At 46.2% G+C, this 26,820-nt stretch overlaps 1 protein-coding gene across 2 annotated transcripts in view; it reads right to left on the bottom strand.

Annotated features, from left to right (window-relative positions):
- DIS3L2 (DIS3 like 3'-5' exoribonuclease 2) overlaps window positions 1-26,820 on the bottom strand; it is a 714,887-nt gene that overhangs the window by 65,270 nt on the left and 622,797 nt on the right. For both annotated transcript variants that reach the window (XM_069212876.1, XM_069212877.1), the window contains one exon: window positions 1,329-1,512. In XM_069212876.1, coding sequence (XP_069068977.1) covers window positions 1,329-1,512 — 184 coding nt within the window. The remainder of the gene's footprint in view (window positions 1-1,328; window positions 1,513-26,820) is intronic.

Genomic DNA, 26,820 nt, shown 5'->3' with positions numbered 1-26,820 from the left:
CCAGGCACTGAATGGTTATGTTTCAGTGACTTGTAAATTTGATGCCGGCACTAAATTGTCCGTCAGTTGTTTTGTTAGCTAAATACAAATGAATAGACATTTCCAATCAGAAAAAGCTTTTCCTTTGTCCTTCAGAAAAGTACATACTGTCTAGAACACGTACATGCCGCTTGGCTGGATTTGTCCTGATGACGGCCTTACAAATTATTGATAAGGCTGAAACGTTAGTGCTTCAGACTAGTTCTTTTCTCACCTTTAAGAGCCTGTACTGTGTGTTTACTATTGTGGAAACAGAATGTCTATCTTGACCTGACAACTGCATTAAAAAAATTTAGCACTCACCATCACTGTACAGCACACTAAACTTGCTTTTAATTAGAAAGTATTCCTTAACTTTTTTGATAAAATATCTATCTGTTTGTTGGACAGCTAGTCATAATTAAGTCAATTCAAATGTTTCTAGCAGCACTAAAACGACCCTCTAGTGAACCATTATTACATACATACCGTGACCCAGGTCCTTACTAGGCATATTGAGTGGCCCTTGTTCAGATCACCTCAAATGGAGAAGTGTTATTTGTGAGGTCAACAGCTGCACTCACAGTCTTACTCACACTGATTGCATTTCCAGTGATCACTGGAGATCTCACAAATGTCCAGGTCCATGCATGAGTAGCACATCCAGTCCAGCTTTTTTCTTTGCATTGATGGACTTGTAGGCCTGATACTATATTAAGGTGAACTACAAATCCAAGAATGCAAAGAATAAACCTGGATTGGAGACGCTACTGACACATGGATCTGGGAAGCTGGTGGCAAAGCATAGGTGAGAATCCAATTCAGTTACTAGCCTGAGCGAAGGTGCGCCTCATGCCAATGCCATTACACTAGAGACACCAGCAACCTAGTCGAATACTGGCGTCAACCCATAACCATACTTCCTAACACAAGGAAATGGAATTTCATATTTTGCAAATATTTTGCATTGTTCTGTATATGGCTGCAAAGCTCATAGACCTATTAACGTCATTCTTTTGCAGGGTCACATATGCTCACCACTGTAGTCCCATATGTCACACATGCTGCGTCATACATGATAGTCATTACAGTTTCTACATTACTCATGCGGCAGGTCACATGCTTGCCATTCCAGATCCATACGAGGCTCACGGGGTTGGTTACATGTGCTCGATATTACAGTCTCATGTGCAGCTTACGTGGCGGGGAGGTCAGATAAGCTTGCCAATGAAGCTGGACACCACATTTCCATACTCGGCTCACATGCATGGGCAGACATGATTGCAGTTACGGTTCCACATGTAACTCACATGTAAAGCACCAGCATTGCTGAAGTCGATATTGAGGCCCATCTGGTCGCAGAACTCAACCAGGTCGTCCAGCAGTTTGCTCTGAGGTGGTGGATGACGGCGCAGCAGGGCCAGCGCTGGGAACGAGCGGCGGATCTGGTGGGCCACCGCCATGTTGGCCAGCAGCATAAACTCCTCCACCAGCCTGTGAAAGAAAGAGCAGGCAGGTGAGTCCAGAGCGGATATCGATGCGCAGATATTCAATCCACCATACCAGTGGCACTTTCACTATCAAAAGAGCTTTAGTCGGTTTTCCAAAAAAACATGAAAGCATGCAATATAGCACAGATAAAAATATAAAATGATATTCGTACAACATACATTCAAATTTGCTGTCATTGTTCCTTGAAGCTGGTTATCCATTTTAATCTACCAGGGTGTACAAAATAGTTGCCTAAAATAAGAGCTGAAATATTAAAACATGTACCCATTTGTGTACAGCAGGCCTATGACAGAGTAATATTTCAAAATGCCAAACTATCAAGGAATCAACAGAACTCTATTGAACTGCAATGGATCACCGATTTAGCCATGAGCAGCGCAAAGGTGCTAGGCGCAGGAAAAAAAGGCGAAAAACCAGGAACCGTGAAAATGAGTTCTAATAGACCATAGCCAATGCTGGAGCAATTGTCCATTCTAATCTACCAGCATATAAAAAAAAGTTGCTAAATTGTTAGCTAACACATTAAAACTTTCACTCTTGCTCTTAGCTAAAGAGCAAACTGTGAACTGAGGCACTAATAAATACAGTCTGCTGAAAGCAAGCTTAATTTCAAAACATCACTGTGGCTCGGAACAGTGGCCAGCTCGGAAACTGCAGTGAACGGATTAATATTAACAGTTAGCACCTCCACCCAGGAAGGGCATTGTTTTACAAACCACAGAGACAGGGCTCTCCCCCAATTAGGGAAGCAGGGCTGGTGCCCTCACCTTCTAGCAATCACCAGAACTCCGTCAATTCCGCTCTATTAATCAAAGCAGCTTTGCGTGGTGTAGGAGGCTGGCCCTCCATGTAGTGTGAAAAGCTAGCACACTGTGCATGGGGTCCAGGCAACAACACGTTGGTTTACAGAGGTAAAAACTAGATCACCTAATGCTCTAGCTTGGTCGAGCAGTTAGGCCAATCTTGGAGAAGTGCAAAGCATTTGTTGTACTCAGTATCATTCATGCGACTCACACATTCGAAGGAATAACTTGAGACCAATTTATAAAACCATTTCAGATTTTTATATAAATTTAAGACAAAGATTATCAAAATTGGTTAAATACTTTTGGAGCTATGGATTTTTGAAGTTTAATAAAAATAGTCTTTTTGTGCGTAATTATGCACTATAAGAATTAATGGAAAGTCACCTTTAAAAATACATATAAAATCGTACAGTTGGGTTACCAAGTTCTTCTTTTGCAGGTTGGTAGAGGTCGTCGGTGGGCACACTATGCCAGCTGGGGAAGTTCGGGCGGCTCCCGGGTCCGGTGGGAGCAGCGATGGAAAGTCTCTGGAGCTGGTGCAGGGCCACTGCGAGGGACCACTTGGAAAAGCACTGCACAGGTAAGTTAGATGTGGTTACTTGGGGTCCCCTTGGAGTGTTGAGGTCGCAAGGGGTGAGGGACCCTTAAGACACAGCAGGTTCTTCATTGCAGGACACAGGGCGAACTGGTGAGCCAGGAGCTGTGCGCAAAGATGCCCTTGGGATCTGGAGGTAAGCCACTTTAAGAGTTGCTTACAGGACAACGGGGGCACTCCGGCAGGAGGTCCGTGGTGTTCCTGAAGTCCCTCGACTGGGGCTTCCTCCTGGTCCTTTTCCAGTCCTGGGTGGACTGGTTTTCTTGGTGTCCAACGTCAGCAGACCAGTACACAGGGTATTGGTACGGCTCGACCACTGGAGGGCACAGTGCCACCAAACGTGGCATACTTGCAGGGTTTGTCTTTGAGGTCGCTGCTGTGTCGTCGGGTCTGGCTAAGACTTCCGGTTCAGGAGTTAGCAGCCGGTCAGTGATGTGATCCTCACTGGGTTGCTGGTACCTTCTTGGTTGCAGAGTTGTTTCTCCACTCTGGAGGGAGCTCTAGTGCGATTGGAGAAGCCTGGAGGTCCTCTAGGCTTCTTGAGGTCAGTCCAGTTGTCCTGCAGCTCCTCAGCGGCGATTGTCGGGTCCTGCGTGCAACAGGCAGGGTTTGGCACCTTTTCTTGGTGCAGCAGGTCCACAGTTCTCATGTCTTGAATCTTCTTTGGGCTGGTCCTCTTTGTGCTCTTCAAATCTGATTTCTTGGTCTAGGAATGCCCACTAAATACTGAATTTAGTGGGCTTTTTTGGGGATACCTGCTAGTGTCCATTGGGACACTTACCTTTGGGTAGCTACACCCACTATAGTGACCACTTCCTGTGGGAAGGATCACTTCCCTATCCCTGATTAGCTATTTTCCTTCCATCTATGATGGAGGAAAATTAAATGGAGTATCCACGTCGCAGGCAACACTTTAGGGGTGGTGCATGACAGGTGGGGCCACTCCTCCTACCCTTTCTGTGGTTTCCCGCCTTTGCTACTGCCAAAAGTGGGGGGTTTGCAAAGGGGTTGACCATCTGCTGCTAGCAGCAGGCCTGGGGGTCGAATTTCAAAGGCGGTAAAGCCCTTTGAAGCTCACTACCAGGGCAGTGCACATTCATGAGGTAGGAGGTGTTAGCACCTCCACCCAGGAAGGGCTTTGTTTTACAAACCACAGACACAGGGCTCTCCCCCAAGGTTTGTAGATTGGTTCTATCCAGCCTGCCACCTCCAGACACCCAGTCAGCAACCATGCCAGGGTAGTTAGCTTTTGCAAGGGGCACCTTTAAGGTGACCCATTGAGTACATTTAGGGATAAATCCAATACTGGTACCAGTTTGTGTAGGAAAGAACCCTCTTTTTGGCATGGTTACCGCTACATTTTGCCTGCTGTCAGTGTGTTTTGACTATGTTCACTGGGATCCTGCTAACCGGCACTCCAGTGACTGTGCTCTCTCCCTCTAAATTTGATTGTCCCTGACTTAGTACACCCCACTATTGCCATACTGGTGCCCCCATGTAAGTCCCCAGTATATGGTAACTAGGTACCCAGGGCATTGGGGCACCAGGGGTTCCCTATGGGCTAGAGCATGAATTGTGCCACCCATGGGAGCCCATGCAAAATGTGTCTGCAGGCCTGCCACTGCAGCCTGCGTGAAAAGGTGCATGCACCCTTTCCCTAAAGGACACTGCACCAGGTCACTGTAAGTCACCCCTATGGCAAGCCCTCCTAGCCCAGAGGACACGGTGTTAGTACCTGCACGTGAGGGCACCCCTGTATGAGCAGAGGTGCCCCTATGAACTCCAGCTCCATTTTCCTGGACTTCGTAAGTGCGGGCAAGCCATTTTACCTGTGTACTGGACATAGGTCACTACCTATGTCCAGCTACATAACGGTAACTACAAACCTGGGCATGTTTGGTAACAAACATGTCGGTATCATAACCCAATACTGTTCCCAGTATTGGTTGTATGATTCCATGCACTCTGGGGCTCCTTAGAGGACCCCAGCTTTGATCCCACCAGTTGCAGGGTTTTCCTGGGCAGCCTGCATTGCTGCCATCCTACAGACAGGTTACCCCTCCTGCTGTTTTGAACATCTCACGCCCAGGAAGGCAGAACAAAGGATTTCCTCACTGCTGAGGGTCACCTGGGACTCCCCTCCTTGGATTGAGTCCCCCTGAACCTTCCTGGACCCTGGCAGCTCTGCAACTCTTCATCTGCTACTCTTGCCTTTGCCAAGGCTTGTTGCTGTTTTTTCCACACCACTGACTGCCTGCAAATTTTCTTCCGAAGTAGGACATCGACTGCATCACTCCTAGAACTCTTCTCCTGCTCCTGTGCTGCATAGCCGATTCCTGGTCTCCACCGTCGACCTGGTCCTGCATCTCCTGTCCCAACCGGACACTCCAACTAGAACTGGACTTGGTCCCCTTCATTTGCAGGTCCTCTTCTGTCAGGATCCACCTTTTGTTCCTTCCAGTCTTGCTTGGGTCTTGCACAGTCCTTTTCCAAATGTCACCTGTGGGTTTTGGGAAAAAACAGGTACTTTCTCTCCTGGTCGCTGGGGGGCACCTGGTACTTACCTTTTGGGGTTCCTAGTTCCTCCAGCTCCCCTCTACAGATTCCCCTTCCTTGGGTGGGGGACTGACTTTCGCATTCCACTTATTTAGTATGTGGTTTGGTCTCCCCCTAGGGGCCCATTACATTCTGTATTCTGTGTTTTCTATTCCTTTCTATGGCAATTCCTGACTTTTAATGTGTATATAATAGTGTGTTTACTCACCTGCTAATTGAATATTGCCTATACAGTATTTTAGTATTTGTTTTCCCAAAATAAAGTACCTTTATTTTTGTAACACTGACTAGTGGTATTGCATAAGCTTTGCATATCTTCTAGATAAGTCTTGGCTGCTCATCCACAGCTACCTCCAGAGAGCCCTGGTTTTCTAGACACTGCCTTCACCTCACTAATAGGGAACACCTGGACCTAGTAAAAGGTGATAACACCATAGGTCCTCACCACACACCAGGCCAGATTCCTACAGTTTGGATTTATCATTCTGAGTTGTTTGATACGAAACAAGCCAGGGTTCAGAGTGACCATCATGTAGCTGGGAAAATCGTGTAGACCAGTGTCTAGCACATGTATTAAAATGGCTGCTCTGTTCCCTCGCTATGTCCCAGCTTTGGCAAGGACACAGTGGGGGCATACTGCTCATGTAGCTATGCCCTCACATGTATGGTGCAACCTGCCTTAGGGCTGTAAGGCCTGCCAGATGGGTGTCTTACCCATTGTAAATGCAGTGTATTGTGAACAGGAGATGCACAGGCAGTGTGCCATGTCGAGTTTGTGTTTTATGTTTGCACCAGGACATTCAGCTTGCATTGGAAGTGCTGGGTGCATCTGGCTGCATGGCCCTAGAGGGTTGAACAATCAGTGCTGCTGCCCTCAGGGGCCTACCATCCCCATAGTACCCCAATGCCCTGGGTACCTAAGTACCCTTTTACTAGGAGCTTATAGTGGTGGCTAAAGGTGTATCCAATTGTGCCATTGCATCACATTTGTTAGGCTAAAGAGCTCTGGCACAGGGAACCTGGTTAGCAGGGGCCCTGAGCACTACAATATCTAGGCTACATCAGTCAAAATGTGGGGACTAACCATGTCAAAAAGAGGACATTTCTCATACGTGGGTAAACACGTCATGCTTGCACTCTTAGATTTGTGTGCTAGGCCCACCATGTATGTATTTAAGTGTTTCTTGTATGGTGCAAACATAGCCATCCACCACTTTTTACAGATCCATTATCCTAAACCAGGGGTGTTCAGTGTAGGTCCAGGAAGGCTAGATCCATGCCAGATTCTTAGGATAGCTACAATGTAAATGACTTCCATTTTTATTAAACGCATGCAAGAGTATCGTAAATGGGCGCTTCCACCTGACCTTACTGAAGCTAGGCTCCTCACTACATTCCTCAGCACCATTATATCATGTCCTTTTGTAAATTCTAAGATTTTGGATTCAGACTTTATAAAAAAAAGAATTGGCATTCAGCTGTTGTTTTTCTGTTAAGGTTTCATCTTGTCACTGTCATCTTTACAATGGCTCTCATGTGAGGACTTAACCAGTGAAGTGGCTGAAGGGGAAATGGGAACCCAAAAACACACTACTAACCCCTCCGCTTGAGTAGAGAATCCATGTCACCTAAAACCGCTTCGAAGGTACTGCTCTGTTTCACAAGAACTGATTGCGAAGTCCCCCTTCCAAGTAGACCGAGGAGAGGTAAGACCAAATCGGGAAACTGAGGTGACTAGGACTGACTAGAGGGAAAGAAACCTTGAAGCCTTCAAAGCTCTCAATATTCCTTAAATGAATGTGTCTCATGCTTATAAACATACCGGTGTCTAAAGCTACAGTGATGAGCAGTGTCACCCGCTTGTCAGAAACGTAATCTCACATGCACATCACAAGCAGTCAAAGCCAAAAAGGATTTGGACAAAGGCCGGTGACATGGTGGCACTTGAGGGATGGTCCAACAGATGACTTCACCAATCTCCTGGCATTTCTGAAGGACAAAGTCTCACAGATGCACTTTTTTAGATTTTCGAAAAGGCTGAGGATTGGGGTACTGTGCCGAGAAAGACTGGCCAAGCCGGCATCTGAAAACTAACAATAACAGATGCAAAGCCATTGGGGCTAGTTTGGGGCTCGGCGGAAAGAAGCAGATGTTCAGGATTCTTCAGAACTCACCCAACGAGCAGGGGGACTGGGCACAGCCATTGCTACGACAGGTCACCGAAGACCAGCTGGTCCTCCAGTTTTAGTGGAGCTTGCTGGGGGCCACGAGTAGGAAGGACAAAGGGAGGAGGATGAATTCCTGAGTTATTTATTCCCCTTTCTCCAAAGATCAATACTAATGCTGGCCATCACCAGCAACCGTCCTTCTGAAAATGCGATCCCTACAACCCTAAAAAATGAAACCCCTCCAGAATCCACAGTCAACAATCACTTACACAACTAATGAACTCCAAGGTGTCACTGCCAAACACTGCTATTCTCTCTGATTCCCAAACTCTAGATAACAGCCTATCACGTTGAGAGCTGTTGTGACAATGTCTTGGTCAACCGTGCACCAAAGGTGACAAGACAACGCCGAAATGGTACCCGATCAAAAACTGTGCTAAAATTCACTTTGAAACTTAAGTTGAACTCTTGTAGCCACCAAAAAAGAATTAATGTCAGCCCACACTAAAACTTTTAAACCATCTTGATGGCATTGTCAAAACGGTCCATGAAAGCTCTTCCATTCCCTTGTGGCAACGAGAGAGGAGACACTGTACCTGTCAAGAAAATCAAGAAAATGGCAAGTTCACCAGGTCTCCATCTTCAGAAACAATGTTTTAGAGTGCTGTAAAGAAGCCGGGGAAATGCAGGGTCAGCCCTTCCTGCACACTGATCATCTACAGCACTCAGTTGGAATAAGTCCTGCAGCTAAATGTCTGCATGACTCAGAAGGAAAATGGACTACTTCCAATCTCTATTTATAAATATGGCAAATTATATCACTTAACCGTTCTGTATTTACAAGGACCTCCTTCCGCAATATGATCATCTGTTAGGTTAAGTATTTCACTAATTGACGGCCGCCTACCCACTGACTTCCCAGACTCACAGCACAAGTGCCCATCAATGTTTCTTGAGCTACATCCCTCCACTGCCAGACAGCTTGGGCACTGGCTTTATCGGACATTTAATCAAAGCCAGTGACCCCAGATCTACATCAAAGTACAGGAGGTACTTGGGGTCCATGAGAGGCAAATTTACTGAAAAGCGACTGCTACTATATGCAAAGAAATCGAATCAGAAGAGAGAAACTCTGCTCCCGTGACCTGTGCACCACTCACCTCTCTTACATTGACTGCTTGACTCATGGAAATGATCCTCGTCCCCACCTAAAAGTTTTATAAAGAGCAAGTAACGTATGTTCTTTGATAGCGACCTTCCCTTCATTCCCTACATATGGTAATGTGACCACCGTGAGTACCTTCATTGCTAACGACAACTTCAAGGAAACCTTCCGGCCTACAAGTCCTCACAAAATAGAGCTTCAGCTTGACATGGTCTTCCGTAGCTCTGTCAACTCACGGCTGCCAAAACAGGATCTTTCCAAGCTACAAAAACTTAGAAGTATACAGCTGGGTTGTCTTTATCTAGATCATAGTGACATAACTCCAGCCCGGAAGGCGTCAAATTGGGTCTGGGTTGAAGAGAGGGCACCAGTTAAGACCCCTTCGCTCAACAGTTGTACATGGGATGATGTTTCTACAGTTTCGATCCTACCAGTCTGCCGGGGGTCAGAGCCTGTGACACTACAATAAGGAGGATCCTCCATGACCACTATAGATGGGCCCACTCTACTTTTAGCCTAGAATGTGACTCAATCATACTGTATACGGTACTTAAGAGACACTTCTTCTGCTCTACGTTTGAGCTGATGCTGTTCCTGGATTTCAGTCTGAACCGGTGCTGCTCTCGACCTGATCTCCCTTCAAATCTGTATCCTTCAATGACATCTTGAATCACACTCTCTTCTCCACTGTGCCAGTCGTGTCTAAGGCTACCGCTGCCCGGCGGGACCGGCACCACCAAGACTTCACCACCCTTATACCTGTAGGTGGTAGTACTGAAGGCTGCCCAGTACACCATGGATTCCAACCAGCCACTGTCCTGCACTAACTTTACAACCACATTGTTTCTCTCAGTAAGCACAACTTGACAAGGCCACAGTGGCAGTCTACAAAGCCAAAATATATGTTTCTTTCAAAAGATGATTTTTACACTTTTGGAATACTGGCACATCAATACGTGCCCTCTCATAAGTACCTGGCAGCACATCTCACCCAGCTGGATGAAAACTTTGGGATACACTTTATATGATCTACCAAATGCAACCACTTTGTTTTCCTCCACTTAGTTTCCGCAGCCCACTCTCTTTGACATTCCATATATGGCAGCTTCCTGCGGGCCCTACACCTCTCCAATGCTGCTAACAAACATTTTAAATTGAGTGGATCCTTATACTTCGGAGTTATTTTCCCTCTGGCTTATCTTGGAGCCAACTCTTGCTTTTACTTTCACATTCCGGTTACGTACTTGCAGAAGTCTTACCTCGACAGCCTTCTCCATGACCACATGGAGCATTTACAATCCAAGAGAGTGCCACTCGAACGAGGCGGTCTCCAGGCCTTGCCAGCATGGCTGCTGGGCATGCAAGCTCAACATCTACTGCAAAAAGCATTTGTGGCACCCTCGCACCCGGGTACTCTGGCACTGAAACCACTGATCCGTTTACAGGTTGGGCAAAGGGCTGGAGAGCGTTTCACTTTTTATGGGTAAGAGTTCCTATTTTTGGGAAAGATGAGAAAAGCACACAAGGGTCACGAGTGCTGCGATGCCAGCTGTGCTCGTGGCTATGGAATCCTGAATAGGTACGTTATGCCACATACCGTGTCTGGTGAGGAGGGTGATGTAACTAGCACCATCTTTCCTGCCTGACTCCCAGACCAGTGCTTTTTGTTCCATCAAAACTCACAAAGTGAAACCTCTCCATTACTGAACCGCTGATGTGCAGATCCTGCAGACTGCACATATTCTCCTCGCCTTCGCCCCCAGTTCTGCTGACCTCTCTGCGTTTCAGGCCATTTTAATCTCGCTCCAGGCTGCGGTCTCAGCAAGCAGTGCCTGGGGAATAACAGAGTGCGGTGACCATATCCAGCATGCTATGCGACTTTACAATGTGTACATGCTTTGGGAATGACATGGAGGAAAGGGGGAGAAAAATTGGATGCTTGGTAAGAGGAAGTGAATGCATGTCAGGTTGTGGCTGGATCTCTCAAGAGAAGTCTGCCCACTTCTCCTGGGAGTGGTGTGCTGAAGAGATGGCAGGTCAGTCAGCCTGAAGGTTAAGAGATATTTTGGATCAAAATCAGAAATTAGACCAAAGAAAAACAGGTGCGCAACAAAACCTAACTAGCTTAAGGGAAGTTAGCGCGAGTGGAACAGTGTCAAGGAAGGGGTCAGTGCAGACGCTGTAGGCTAAGACACACTAAGGGCTGAAGATCAGAATCTGTCCATGAGACACAACATGGAACTGGGTTCACAGGGAATTTAAGTACAAACCCTCCAGAGCACTAAACTCCAGAGGCACCACAGGACGCCACGCCACTTAGGAGGAACTTTCAAACACCGGAGGAGGCTTCTTCGCACCTTCTCGATAACAACCTGGATGCATGGCCTTCAACCTGGGATGCTCACCTCTGATTAGGCCAAGTGTCATAAGTGACTGCACTATCAGTCCACTCAACCATTCATTGAAGTTAAAGGTCTAAACGTTCTGGCTATCTGCCATCTCCTGGAAAGGGGGAAATGTACCCACACCTAGAGCAAGGCTCCAATCTACTCCTGTGGAGACCGCGTCTCTGAAAAGAGCAGCCGGTGACGTATAAACTGCAGAGCTTGTGCATAAGGAGCAAGATTAGAAGAGGTCACAGAATCCAATGGCCACAGAGGTAAGATTCTCTTTATGTGGTCAGCGGCAGATTTCCAATAAGGACTTTCTCCTCCTAGTCCTTGTTTTCGTCAAGAAATTTACTCCAGTACAGATTTACTTCATGAGGACATTTACTCCAGTTGGAGGATCTTGTGAGGTACGGATCAAAAACCAGAGGAGCGGCTTTAAACATTGCCCCGGCACAGTATGGCAGGAACCCCCTTCGGAAGGGTTTCTAAGCAAATAATAGAAAAAGGCACAACGCCAACCATATTAACTGTGTCTACGTAAAAAATACTCCTTCAAGGATTCCTACTTTACATATCTCCAAGATGATCATATTCTAAGACCAGCTAATGTTCAGTCGTAGTAGTCAATAGAAACTCAGCGGACACAAGGCCGCTGCACCAGTAAGCCGGCAGGACCGCTTAAACCCGCTCCGCACACACGCCAACCCACGCGCTACAATTTCAATACAAATGTTGAACTTTTTTGTTAAAGCAAAAATAAAATAAAAATAGCGGAGATATTAACTGAGATAATGGTGCGTCTTTATTTTCGTAACTAAATTTCAATATTAAGTACACTGTGTAAAATAAAAATCTGAAAACATGGAACAGCGGGCAGAGAGATTTAAGGGTAGGACAATGAACTAATATTATCCGTGGTGAAACAGTGATTACCTGGGTGGCCACCCTATGCAGGATTACCAGCAGTGATCACGTCAGTGCATTAGGCAGGCTTTCCACAGAAATGTCAAAAAAGCTTTATCAACTTGGAATACAACTGCATAGGAAATAGATAAGCTATGTGCACAATGCCCCTGGTAACGAGATAACAATATTGGTAATAAATCTTCCCACCGCAGCATGATTTATCTTTCAAATATCAAGCTTTAAAATATTTTTGGAATGCAATAGTTTTGTTCTCAAAATATAAGCTTGTGTGTTCTACAAAAATAAACAGGTTTTAGTTTTTAAAGCACGCTTCGCATTTTTGGAAGAGATATGAATTAAACCAAGCGCAAGCTTTGAGTTTAAAAGGCTGGGCTGCACAGAGGAGAGCTACTCACAGGTAGCAGAAGAGCCACCGGTAGCTCACGAGCTACTAACAGCAAAGGCCTGGATTCGTATATGCCTTGCAACAGCAGTGGAAATGACTAGGACCAATAGAACTGAGCTTTCTAGGGAAGGGTCCGAGCAGGAAGTCAGAAAGGTGAAAGCACACAACAAGCAGAACAAAATGGATACATTAATGGAACTGAAAGAGGTAAAAACACAAACAAGTGGATGGGATAGCCCCACCTACCCTAGGTGAAAAACAAGTTCTCTTATGACTCCACTGCAAAATGCGCAGTAGGAAAAGGCAGGTTTAATGTGGTTTTATTTTAGACAACACATTGCAAAAGTACTTTAATGATTTCAATATTTATTTTACAATTCTACTTGCATGTCACATTACTTTTTTGTTAATTTACATGCACAGGTACAAATCCAGGTAGGATTTTGTGGAGTTGGGTAATGCCCACCAAACGTATAATCATTACATAGTAATGTGATGAGGCGAGGGCATGTGCCATACCCCAGCAATATTTCTCTCTACTCCATCGAAGGGACTGTGCTGGGCTGATCAGTGCAAGTCACAGGAAAGACATGTTTCCAGAGTCCTGGGTTCTCATTCAAACAGCTGGTCCTGGGTGACTTAGAATCGACTAGACTCAGATACATCAACTTAAGAAACAGTGGCCCTCATTACAACATTGGTGGGCGGCAATCGCCGCCCGCCAAGTTGTAACCGCTGTGCGGCCGCCAATGCGGCCGCACTCCCGGAATGGCCATTACGACATCTCCGCTGGGCCGGCGGGGATGTCGGCCGCAACACGGGAGCCAGCTCCAAATGGAGCCAGCGGTGTTGCGGCGGTGCGACAGGTGCAGTTGCACCCGTCGCGCTTTTCACTGTCTGCTATGCAGACTGTGAAAAGCTTCATGGGGCTGTGCCAGGGGGCCCCTGTACTGCCAAAGGCATGGGCAGTGCAGGGGCCCCCAGGGGCCCCGCGACCCCTTTCCGCCAGCCTTTTCATGGCAGCTCCTACCGCCAAGAAAAGGCTGGCGGGAGGGGGACTCGTAATCCCCTGGGCAGCGCTGCCCTTGGGGATTAAAACCGCCGGGACCAACGTGGCGGAAAACCGCCAGTCCCGGCGGTGCGACCGTGGCGCTTCCGTTGCTGTCGTAATTCGCAAGACAAAACAGCCCTGGCAGTCTTTGACCACCAGGGTTGTAATGAGGGCCAGTGTTCTAGTGACATGGAGTGGAATGGTCACCTTCAATTGTTCTCAATTTTGGTCCATTCCTTTACATGGAGAAGGCGTCCAGCAATGTTTGTGGGTGGTGGCTACGTACTCTTGCCAAGCATTATAAGAAAAACTGACTTTCACTTTTCTGTAATAGTTGGAACCTGGAAGCAATAACTGTGTTCCCAATGGACACAGCCGCCAGTGTTTGTTAAGCTGAAACCGCATCAATTTTTTCACACTGGTGCCGAGGGACGCCACAGCCGAACAAGCAGTGGAACCGCTCAGCCTTAGCGGATTGCTCTATTTGCTTTTCGCTTACAACCGCTAACACAGAGGCCTGCTGGGAAAAGCTGAGAGGCAAGTTTCACATTCCCTGCTGCCATCTTATTTTCCAATCAGCCCTGCCCCCACTGGGGAGTAATGACCTCCTACAGAGCTGCCCTATTTCAGATAATAGCTGCAGCAGTGCTAGGAACTGCAGGCAAAGCTCTGATGACGAGTTCCTTACAGAAGCAGGGCCAGGCGTGTCGCCTTTGACTGAAACTGAGAAAGTTTACCACAGCAGACCCCAGTGTGTGCTTGCAATGTGTGCCAATTACTTCTATGAACTAAACCATAATTCAGCTTACCTGCTTGTGCTATGAAGAGAGGAGGCAATCAAGAGCACCATCAGACTGCAGAAAAGGGCTGGTTCTTCAACAACCAATCAAAAACTTATCTGAGGGATAGACACATGCAACTGTACCAGGCAGAAGCAGGGGTTTATCAAGCCCCTGTGGCACCGGGGGCCCCAAACCTTCAGGTGGGTCCCATTCAGCCCAGGACCAATCTGTATCTTGTAGATATGTGGGACTCAGCGGCCCCTTATCACATTCTGCAAGGGGGGCCCCATCATTTTGTGTTACGCCACTGGGCAGGAGACCTCAGTGGATTTGCACCTGAGTTCTCCCATCGGTTCTGCTTCATGTACGAGGTGAGGATTCCTCGAGGTGGGCTATTCTGCCTAGGGCAGCCTCAAGTGTGTCCAAATTGACACATCTGAAAGTTGTTACTGCAGATTTAAACACTCGACTATCCCATGCGAAAGCAAGTACAGGTATGTTCCCCACAAAAAAAAAAAAATCTATTACGAAGAAAAGGCCATTTGTGGATACTGGGGTGTACAACTTTTGTTTTCAGGGGTGAAAGCCATGACACATTTTCAGAATATTTACACAAGAACAATCTGCATACAAAAGTGATTTATATAGGCTGTGAATATCCAGAAAAGAAGGCTGATAACATCCCTCGAGGAGAAGAGCTGAAAACACCTGCTGGGGACACCCACCTGCTTTGTGCGGGGTCTCTCTCTGTTTGAATATCACACTAGGAGCCCAGCCAGGATTTGGCCCTGTGCATCTGTCTGTGACCCCCTCAAGTGCTTCTGGGTAGAACGAAAACTACTATGTAAAAGGCATCTGGCTTCGCTAATAGCAGAAGTCTTCAGCTCAGCCCCCGACAGTCCACATTTGTTTTCAAAAGTGCATTATAGGTGGGTGGATATTTATCCACTGTTGAAATACTTCTGTTTGCTGTAGCACCACCAGGGCCCATGGGAATAACATCAGCATGGGTGGGGTGACACTTGTCTTGGAACATGATGGAAAACGGAGTCCATCTCGACAGCATTGGCTGGAATTACCAATCAGAATTGAGAAGCAATTCTACATTCTTCCATGTCAAAGCAGGAGAGCATGGCAGGCTGGCGGTAGTGTTTTCGGGGGGCATGAGTCATACACCAAAGTAAAATCCACCAATCAACAGCCTCTGGTAGAGGTAATGGCACATCTTGGGCAGAACCTTGGCAAAACAGGGCAATAGGGTTTCTTGGTGGATCCAAAAGGTTCAATACCATCCGCTGATGCTGGTGCCATGCTCCTCCCTTGAAGTATCCAAAAGATGCTTCTGCTGTAATGAAAAGATCCACTCCTAAATACTTTTCATATTTCGAAGCAAGTGGGTTTATATCTGGGGGTGGAGGAAGAGCTCATTCTGGCACAAGAGGTGCTGAGGTAACCGCTGGGACCTCCAACGACCAGAGTCCCCGGTTCATCTGGTGCATGTCCACAGCCACCAGCAGCTTTAATGGAGCAGACAAAGCTCCCCGGGAGAACAATGCTCATCCTGGGACAAGAGCTGCTGAGTTAACTGCTGGGACCTCCAACGAACAGAGTCCCCGGTTCATCTGGTGCATGCCCACACCCACCAGCAGCTTTAATGGAGGAGACAAAGCCCCTCCGGAAGACAATGCTCATCCTGAGACAAGAGCTGCTGAGTTAACTGCTGGGACCTCCAACGACCAGCGTCCCCGGTTCATCTGGTTCATTCCCACAGCCACCAGCAGCTTTAATGGAGCAGACAAAGCTCCCCGGGAGAACAATGCTCATCCTGGGACGAGAGCTGCTGAGTTAACTGCTGGGACCTCCAACTACCATCGTCCCCGGTTCATCTGGTGCATGCCCACAGCCACCAGCAGCTTTAATGGAGCAGACAAAGCTCCCCGGGAGGACAATGCTCATCCTGGGACAAGAGCTGCTGAGTTAACTGCTGGGCTCGCCAATGACCAGCGTCCCCAGTTCATCTGGTTCATTCCCACAGCCACCAGCAGCTTTAATGGAGAAGACAAAGCACCCTGGGAAGACAACACTCATTTGGGGACAAGAGAAGCAATGCCAGCTGCTGGGGACTCCACCCGCCAGAGTCCTGGGCTCGTATGGATCCCGGAGGGCTCGTGGAAAGACCTGGCCTATGAACGTGTCCACTGGGTTGGCAAGTCAACATCACCCTTCCATTCTTTCCTTTCGCTTTCTCTTTTTTCAATCCTAGGTCTGTAATTCTATTTTGATATCAATTTTGCGTTTACAGTCAAACAGTCATGAATTTTTATCTGAAAAACTACGTTTTAGACTTCTGGCAAATTCTCACAAATGTTTAAATTGATTAAATTGGTGTTTGATGGCCTTGACTGACTGGGTTTGTGGAAGCGCAAAACTGAAAGTGGTGTACAGAGCGTAATCAAGAGGGCAAACTTAACGCCAGGTTCCCAACTCTCCAATCTAGCAAATATTCTTGATGCAAGGAAGTCACTGCTTGAGGATGTGTCCCTTGCAGACTAGGGGACCCTGGACAAGGGGAAGAAGCCGGGATAATGAACAGATGCTGCCAATAACTAATCGTACAGTACCTGAACATGGTACCATCAAGCAGAAGCCTAAAAACAATCCTCCCAAGTCATGTCATGCTGGTAAACACTTACCCAATATTCAGTACACAGGAAGGGGGCTGGGAAGCACAAAACTAATATGACAGATCAAAACACATCAAAGCGTGTGGACTGGGAAGGAGTCAACATCCGACTCAACTGGTATGAAGGCAAATGACTCCCAATTGAGGGTATGCACCCCCTGTGTAAATGACGACACTGCTCTGTTGGAATTTGGGAAGACTTTTACGAAGACCTCCTTCTCGGTCCTGGCAGCCAAGGCTTGGAATAACCTCCCCCTGCACCCCAGGACCGCACGGTCGCTCCAGCAATTCAGAAGACAACTAAAGACCGTGATGTTGGAATGATCATACCCCCACGCAGCATCATACAGCTCCAGTGCCTCGAGACGCTCACGGGTGATTTCCAGTGCTCTGTAAATGTTTGATTTGATTGAAAAAAAATCAAAACATAAAAGTAAGACCTGACTCTACCTGTTAAACTACCAGGGGCTCCTGAAACAGACAACGTTACAATTGCTGCGTCCACGGAAACAACTCTCCTTATAATCACAAGGCCTCTTCAATGTGGCTGTACCTTACCGCACACATTTAACCTCTTGTAGCCTAGTTTTAAACACATGTGATAAGATGCCATGGCATAAACCATATGTAGATGTGCAGAGTATAATAAGCTATTTATTACTAGGGAGGGGCATCATGACCCTCTCGTGACTCATGGCCGCCCCCGTATCTACAACGGTAGTAATACATAGCATAACACTATTTCACAGGGAATATGAACATATTTTCAGAACCCTGTCAAATATGGTTTTTAGCATCATGACTGCTTTCAAACTACACTGCACACCTTTGTTACTGTCAGAGTCACAAGATTATGGGGTGGCCCTATCCGGGAGGGTTACCTAATTATGCAGCACATACTCTGGCAGTATTATTTTGATCAATTTGATCTGGAAAGTGCATGTTTCTTAAAATCTGAAATGTGTGTGGCAAGAGCAATAAATACATAATTAGGAGGTAAACGCTACATCCACATAGTCACATAATTCCACTGCAGCTGTTTAATAAACAAGCTATCCATGAAGAGTAAACAAAACCAGAACTTTCTGATTGGAATCACTGCTGATTGTAAGCTCAATCTTGAACAGATCAGCGTCACAATCTTTCCCTTCAACAGACTGAATGTATTTTTTGATAATGCAAAGGGCGTGTTTTTTTTGTTTTTAAATCATCGTTCTTAACACATAAAATTAAGCATTGTTCTCTTTTCACTCCAGACAGCCAAACAGCATAGTCTAGTATTAGATGTACTATTTCCAATGAAGAAATCCCTGTTTAAAAAATACACTTTTTTAAGTTCGCTGCCACAAAATAAAAAATACATAGCGAGTACCACATTAACATGGGTAACATCATCCTACGCCCTTATCTCTGGGTGCGGGGGACAATTACAAACCTCTTGGCCTCAAACTTTGTGGTTTTTGTTATCACCAGAACCCTTCAAAGGCAATATGAGACCACATAACACAATTACCCATTATGTATCATGTAATTTATATATTTATGTATACTTGGTTCAGTAGAAGGCGTACACGCCGAAACGCGTTGGCCATTCTGCACGATGTGGTAAACGTAAATAAAAATTTGGAAAGAAACCTTACACACACACACACATTGTGACATCTGCCAGATCCCGGTCACCCCGCAGAGCTCCTGTCTCTTCATGGAAAGCCGCGGGGGCTCGCCGAGTGTAGGTGACGCTAAGCCGCGTACCTGCTACCTGGCGGCCTATGGAAGAGTTGTTGCTTCCTGCCATTCCCGGCGTAGCCCGCTGGTTTTCGGAATGGAAAGCTCCTTGTGAGACTCCATGGCTGACTCTTGGAAGATTAAAAGGGCGGCCAGGAAGGGGATATTTCCTTAACTGGTCCAGCTGGGTGAGAACGTCCTACGCTTATGTAAATATTAATCAACAGCTAGAGCCCTTCTCAGAAGTCGAACCCTCCCCGGTGTCCGGAGACTTGGCTTTAATTTGATCCATATTTATGTAGGGCAGAGGGAATGGCGGCCGCTTTCAACCCTCTGGAGTCTCACTACAGGGGATATCACCAGCCCAGGCTGCTGAGATGCTGAAGACGTGTCCTGAATATTAATTGGCTCTTCATCGTCACTACCGCCCTGGAGTTTCACCATGGAAGGATTGTATGCCAGGTTGCTCCAGATCTCAAACTGTTGTGTGTCTGCATTGTGCAGAAAGTGTTACAGAAACAAGGCATTTGAGGCAAAGTCAAATCTTGTGGTTGCACATAGTTCACAAAGATGGAACGTACACACAAAGGTATTTCCGTGTGCCTGCCTGGCTGTAGCCAATTTATGTTTAAGGAACCCAATTAACTTCCACAAGGATATCCAGAAGTGGTATTCCTAAGAGTTTCAGAGCGCCAAGAAAAAAAAGTAAGGTAAATGTTGTTGATGCCTACAATGCAGTAACTTTCTGGGTGTTTATCAAACTTTAGACATGTACTAAAAACACTCACCAGGGGACTTAACTAGTACAAAACCTGGCCTGCTGTACATATTGCAGAAAGTGCAAGAATCCATTAGGTATCTACGAGGGGGTGTGGTGAGAGAAAGAGAGAGACAATAGCACGCAGTAAAGCATTGAGAGTACAACTTGCATAAATGGCACAAGAGCCAGAAGGAATGGGGCCGAGAGCCTGAAGATGCAAACTGTGAAACCTGGAAACCGGGATCTGGGCCGGGCTTCCATACTAGGCCAAACATCAAGGGATGCTGTGCAAACAATGTAATCTCCCCCTGCTTCCAGCTGCAAACATCTGTAATGTATCCGACTAATGCAAATAGGTTTTTCTCTTAATTCTTCCTTCAAGAGCAACTTTGGATGGGTGAAAACCAGTGCTTCATTTGTAATTAAAAAGGTGCCGGTGCCCAAAGCCCTCATCTTAAACATGCGACTGCTGCAATTAAATGTGGGAACCTGGAACACTGAGGCAGCTTAATCCTGAAGCTATCTCGGGCCGTTTCAATCCATTTACAGCCACTCCCTACCCCTTCAGCTCACTCTTGCAGCCTTCTACCTTAGTGACGCTTTTTCATTTTTCTCTTCCTCAGTTTTTGCAACATGTGTCTTTTGCTCGCAGTAAATGCTTGAGGCAAAAAAATAAGCGTGGCCCTCAAAAATAAGTGCCGGTGTCCTGCTCTGGAAACCACTGGCTCAAATTACGCACTGGTGACAACTGTCAACTTTATCTTATTGCCAGGGTCACTGAAATTAAGAGGTTGTACGTTTGCGGAGATTATTGCATAGTTCTAGAGGTGCCACATTTGTCACCTAATGCATCATTTGCCACATAATCTGCATATTTTAACAAAAAAAAATGTTTCTAGTTCAAATGGCTCAAAAGTTACTAAAATGCAGCAACACGAGATGCCGCGCAGTGGGAGGCCCGTTGCAAAGTGTGACTAGTTACATTTTTGTCACTTATTGCTATACTCGGGTGTTAAACTGGTACTAATGAGGTGCGACCAAGGTCCAGACAGTGTTAACAAGTTTGAAAATGGTAAAACAATGAAGTGATACTATCACAAAATGTGCCACATTATGTTGCATAGTTTGTCTTTTCTTGCTGCATAATTTACTCAACTCTGCCACATAATTTGGCCCTCCGCTGCCGCATAATTCCGGTGGCCCTGGTTATTGCTCAAGGGCATTTTAGTAAGGATTACCTATCACAGCTGATCTTTTAAAAAAATGTTAGTCACTTTAGTAAAGTTGACTTATTATTGCTGTGTTTCCTTCGCCGATTTGTTAATTCTGCAAATATCCCGGTTGCAAGGTAGAGCCCCGAAAACACTTTACATGTGTGCGGTGCTGCATGATGTCAATCAGACATGACGAGACTGAGTACATACGTGGCCTAGTCACCTCTTCAGTTCCCTGAATGCACCAGTCCGGCAGGTATCTGGGAGGCCACATACAGAATTTGAACCGGGAACACAGTAGCCCTTAGAAGCAACTTTACTGAAGTTTATAACTTTCTTGTGATTGATATCCCTCTCCCAGCAGATTTTTAATCTTTGAAGGATTACCTGGTAATACACATAAAAATGTCCTCACGTGAACCACAATCGAGCCTCTAATCGTAGCATCTCGTTTAAAGCAGCGAGACCCTTCCAAAGCAGGGGGGCGATGCCAGGTTGCTGCCTTGCAAATCTCCTGCCCTCTACCCCTCCCAGATATAACGCAATGGCTTCTCTGCCCCAGCAGTGAGAGTAATAATACTGCAAGTGAAACCTGTAACACTCCTTGATGCACAGCAGTATTTATTCATCGTACAACAGTCGGCTCAGTGACGGCCAAGTCACTGAACATACTCCCAGAGGCCAAAAAAGATGTCTGCCCATCCTGTGTTAATGATGACTGGAAATGTCAGGATGGGGAGTTGTCTTTAGATCCTCAGTGTGGGATTGCCTCCCTCTGTGACATGAGATGATGGTACCACGCTGGCAACTGACCAAGATGAAATGTGTAAACATGTGAGCGAGAAAAGGCGTGTATACTCTCAAAACCATTGTGTATTTGGAAAGGACTGTAAAGAAAATGCACCTAAACGCCTTGCAACATCAGATGTTAAACAGGTTCAAAGGGCAGTCCTGTCCATTGACCCAATACTGAACCAGGGTCCTATTTGGCAGTAATGTATGGCTCAAGGGTACCTGTTAGCCCAATATTTTAAAAACACATTGGTGTGTCCAACTGAGAAGGACCACCAGCTTTCCACAAAAGATAAGAAGCGTTGTCAACTACCTTCTATTGTTCACTACACCCTTCGCTTGGAAGTTAGGCAGGACGGAGTACTTCAGACAAAGCGTTACATTGATCAACATTTCTCCTAATTCACCATTCACAGAAACCCAAACACCTACACCTGCATGTCTCCATCTGCTGTCCCCATAACAGGTCACTGCAGGGCGGTTCTTATAGATGCAACGGACAGCTTCATCTTGCAAGAGGTGATGGGAAGACATTCCTCTGCCGAGAAGCTGGATTCGGTGGCCCAGACCTGAAGCCACTAGCAACACTGTTGTCTGAGGATAGCAGATCAGGACTTCTGGGGGGACCACCAACGTATTTCCAAGAGCACCCACCCCCATGGTGAAAGTCCTGAGAGCGGGGCAACAAGCGCTTTTTGCTCACATGAAGCACAGAGTCAACGGTGGGCCTCCACACATCTGGAAAAGTTTGCAACTCCATCTGGATTAAGACTCCATAACTGAACATATAACTGACCCGAGATGAGAATATCAACTTGAAGATGGGTCTCTCCTGTCGAATGAGCGGCCTAAACTTGGCCTTCAGAGCATCACTGCTTCACTCCACCAGATCAAGGTGCCCGGTCTACCACACTTGCTGGCACAGCGCACGATTGCGGTATTGCCCCCTGAATTCAGATGCTGTCTACTGCTGTAAGTATTAAACTGTTTGAGTAAATCTGGCTGTTCTGTGTTCTGGCACACTGAGGTGGAATTGTCTCTGAATTTCTGACCAGAGGACACTGACACTAAGCGCCCCCACAAGGTAAGGAGACATCTGACATCACTTAAGCAGGACATTCGTGCATGGCACATTCCTGGCCCATACGCAAACCGACTACCTGAATCCAGCACACCACATCGTTTCGAACACTCTGCCTCAATAACACGAGAGCTGCATGTTGACTTGATACTGCAACCACGGTGCCCCCGGAGGCCATCATGGAAGCTCATTTAAAGGCTGGCCTGAAGAACCAGAAGAAGGCATGGCAACCCGAAAACAAACAACCCTAGAAACTGAACTGGTCGAATCGCCAACCGCATAACCAATAAAGAAATAATCCCATTTATAACTGGACTCCTTTCTGGTGGTAGGAGAACCTTCTTTGGAGAAGTATAACATACTTTGGAGAAGCTCAAATAAAGGGATGCCTTGTTGCAACGAATTTCCATTCGATGTTGCAACGCTGAGCGAAAGCCCCATTGTTATCTGCATGGTAATAAAACATTGTTCCTGAGAGACATCCTTCATGAGCCAGTCATCTAGGTAAGGAAATACCTGCAATTCCCAGAAATGTACACCACCAGGCACCACTGCCAACACCCCCTTCTGAACACTTGAGGTCCTGATGTGACCCCAAGAAGCGGGACTCAGACCTATAAATGTCCAACATTCACGGAACTGGCAGAGCCCCATGCGGAAACATCCCAGGGCAGGGTCAGGGACCGAGTAACAACTTTTATTAACAAACTGAGTAATATGTCCTTGGAAACTGGAGTTGCACCACAACTGCACAAACATATGATGGTAACACCTCATCAAAAAAAAAAAAAAAAAACTCTTCACCCAAACGACCCATAGAGCGACCACAAATTGTGGGCATTCCAAGGCTGGCAAAGATCTTGGAAAATGATCTATTCACAACATGGGATGGAGAAGGTTCTTGGTACTCTGTCTGAAGACATTTCGCTCGAAGTATAGGACAGCTTTCCTCCGCTTCTCCTGTCTGGCTTTCCGCTCAGTAGACTTTAAGCTGCTGTCTCAAAACAACGCTGGTGGTGGCCTTAATGTCTGCTCACGTTTTTAAGTCACTAAAATCTTTTCGGTTCCAGAAGAATTATGCCAAACTGGAGAATTAACTTTCTGCACAACCCTATGTGGTCTGTGGAGTCTCACAGAGGTCCCCCACGTACCACATGTTCTTTAATGATTTAATTTGACTACATAACGAAGGCCTTGGTTTACAGTTCAAGCCACATCCTGACAATCTGCGAACGTATGGGTCTACAGATGATTTCTCCCGAATGATGGAGTTTGACCAGGTGGTTGCAAAGATGAGGATTAGCTGCCTCTAACAGAATGGGTTCATACACTGGGAAGGAACACCGGTCAGAGACAATCCACCAGCCACCTCTTCAGTTCCCTCAACGTACCAGGCCAATAGGCATCTGAATCAGACGCGGGAACATAGTATCCCTCACAAGCAACTTTACTGAAGGCATATCACTTTCTTGAAATTGATATTTTTATCCCTGCAGTTTTTTTTTTTAATCTTTCAAGGACTAACTGGGAATACACCTAAAAAATGTGCTCACGTGAACGACAATGGAGCCTTACATCCTAGCATCGCGTTTAAAGCAACAAGACCTTTCCAAAGCAAGGGCACAATGTCAGGTTGCTGCCTTGCAAATCTCCTGCACTCTACCCCTCTCGTATATGACCTATGAATCCTTTTTGGATTATATATGTTCTGTTCTTCTAAAAAGGCTTTTAACTTGAGGCTCATCAAGGACCTCGAGGCAAACCTTGATTCGTTCAATGGAGCCATGGTCCAGGTGCTTTGATTAAGGATCTTTATCTGCTTGCAGGTGCACTTGCATTAATGCTGATCATCAACCCGGGGTGGCTGGTTTGATCCAAGTCTAATTGGATTATGCCAACATACTTTGGGGAGGACCGTCAGGCACACAAATGGCCTGGATGCAAAAAAGGTGCCAAACGGTGTAACGATTTATGGGTAACACATTTATCGGTTTCACCCAAGCAATCTACCAACTGCACTGGCTGCCACTTACAAAGTTTCTTATTTTTCAGATGCTCATGGGCAAGTAGAGTGACGCAAAACAGAAAACACACCCTGCTAAGGTTCTACAGATTTAGGACATATCTAGTCCTCGCTAAGGCCTAATAGATAAACCTAACCTCGTGTGAGTAATAACACAAACATTTCACTTTGTCATCTTTTCTTAAACAAGGAAATCGGCCACCATTAAAAAAACTCGAGTGAGAAAGTAAATGCTCCTTTGTCAGCATTCTCAAAAGGGTCATTAGAAGCAGGTGCTGTGTAAAGAGATTTACACCAACACCTGATCACGAGGAAGTGGTACTCGCTATACACAAAATTCACAACTTAGTTTGTTCTCGAGCATTCAGAGATGTAGTAGGACATCCTAGTAACCCACTATTTATGTGACTGTATCATAGAAAGAATTGCTGCTTATCAGTCTGGGAAATGTCAGTCATTTCCAAGTACTATGAAGTCCATTGTTTTACAATGAGAAAGATTATTTACAAATGCATTCAACACATCAGCAAATGTTCCCATGCGTGGGTGTCACAGTAAATTTACCCCAAAGAAACCTAAAACTAAATTCACTCATTGACTGACATACGGTAAGGTTGGAGTTCACCCTTCACCACCATTGGGAAGAGATTGGAGAAGCTCTGTTTTCATGGACGGATGGCCAGGAGAAACCCTTTTCTGGGTGAAACGGACATTGCTGCTCTGCCTAGGACTGCAATCCAGCACCCTAAGTGGACCCCAAGATTCTTGGAACAATGTTCTCTGGGGGGGAGAGACAAAAGTGGAGTTGTAGGGCTGAAATGCAGGACATTTTGGTTAAAATCCAAGCACTGTGCATCACCACAAGAACCTCATGCCAACAGCCATGTCTGGTGGTTGAGAGGTGAGGATTTGGGTCCCCTTTTTAGCCACAGGACCAGGACCCCCCTCAGCATCACTGACTATGCTACAGTGGTACATCCTCTCTGCAAAGTAGTGAGGCCCAAAATCCCCAGGGTAAGAGTCTTTGCCCACAACAAACCTTTGCAAGCCCCTTTCATTGTCTGCGTTCCAGTGCTATTTGCTGACCGCCTGGAGACTGAACCCCAACAACGGCTACATGGACGGTAGCATCTTGGGGCGGCAGCCTTATATATGGGTTACTACTTCCACCGACAACAGAAACTAAGGTCAAATGAGGATTCTGGTTGTACACTAAAAACCTGCCATTAATCACGAATTGACACTGAGCTGAAACTGGGAACAACCCATCTCACACAAAGCAAGAAAAGTCAAAGTAGAAAGGTAAGACTGTAAGGGAGAAGAGAGAAAAGCAAGAAAAGGTGTTCAGTGGATTGGGAAGGACATCTTGTTGGGGGTGTAATAAAATCTCCCACTAGGGAGTACCAGAGATGGGGCATGCTGTGGAAAGGCTCGTGCTTCCGTGTTTTAGGTTTAGCAAAGTAGTTCTGCCAGGCACTCCAAGCGTTGCCAATCCTGCTAGAACAGAAAACTGAAGCACCCAAGCACGTTGTGATTTGCCCAGGATCACACAATTTGGTCACGGTTGCTGTAGTGCCTCCAATCAATTTGGGTTGGAGGAAATGGCTGCTACTTACAAAAATTATTTCCCATAACCAAAATCAGTTGATTTTGGCAAAAAGATCAAGCGAGGAAAATGACCAGGCCCTGGAGCTTAGTGGTTAGTAGGGAGAAGTTTGGTTCAGAACCCATGTACTACTCGATCGCCGTGTTTAATGGAGTGAGCTAAAGCTTGCTTGCACGGCTAGGCGCTATGCGCTCCTGCTGGCACACTCATTATGTTTGGTCAGGGGGCACACAACAGTATCTGAATGGTTTTGGATACTGTGACCAGCTTAGAGTCATGTGTAGTGGATAGGGTTGCTGGGACATTCGTCTCACGGTAACATAAGCCTGCCATCAGCATACAGGGAGGAGATTTACAAACGTTTCCTGCCATGCCTGAGTTCCCAACAAACTACGTGAAAGCCCACAATCCCCTTTCAAAAGCCTGCCCCTAACTTCCTTATCAGAGTCCAGTTTTCACCTCGCAGCTCACTTTTAAGGAGAAATAAGCTCTGCAAAAAACCTGACCAAATTACTTATAACAGGCAAGTTTTGACGTCAACTGTAATAAAAAAGTGACACCATTCTCGGCTGTAATAGTTT

This window comes from Pleurodeles waltl, chromosome 11, assembly GCF_031143425.1.
Source record: "Pleurodeles waltl isolate 20211129_DDA chromosome 11, aPleWal1.hap1.20221129, whole genome shotgun sequence".
Taxonomy (NCBI): domain Eukaryota; kingdom Metazoa; phylum Chordata; class Amphibia; order Caudata; family Salamandridae; genus Pleurodeles; species Pleurodeles waltl.
Note: the sequence above shows the minus strand (reverse complement) of the source record. Positions and strands in the feature narration are given on the sequence as shown.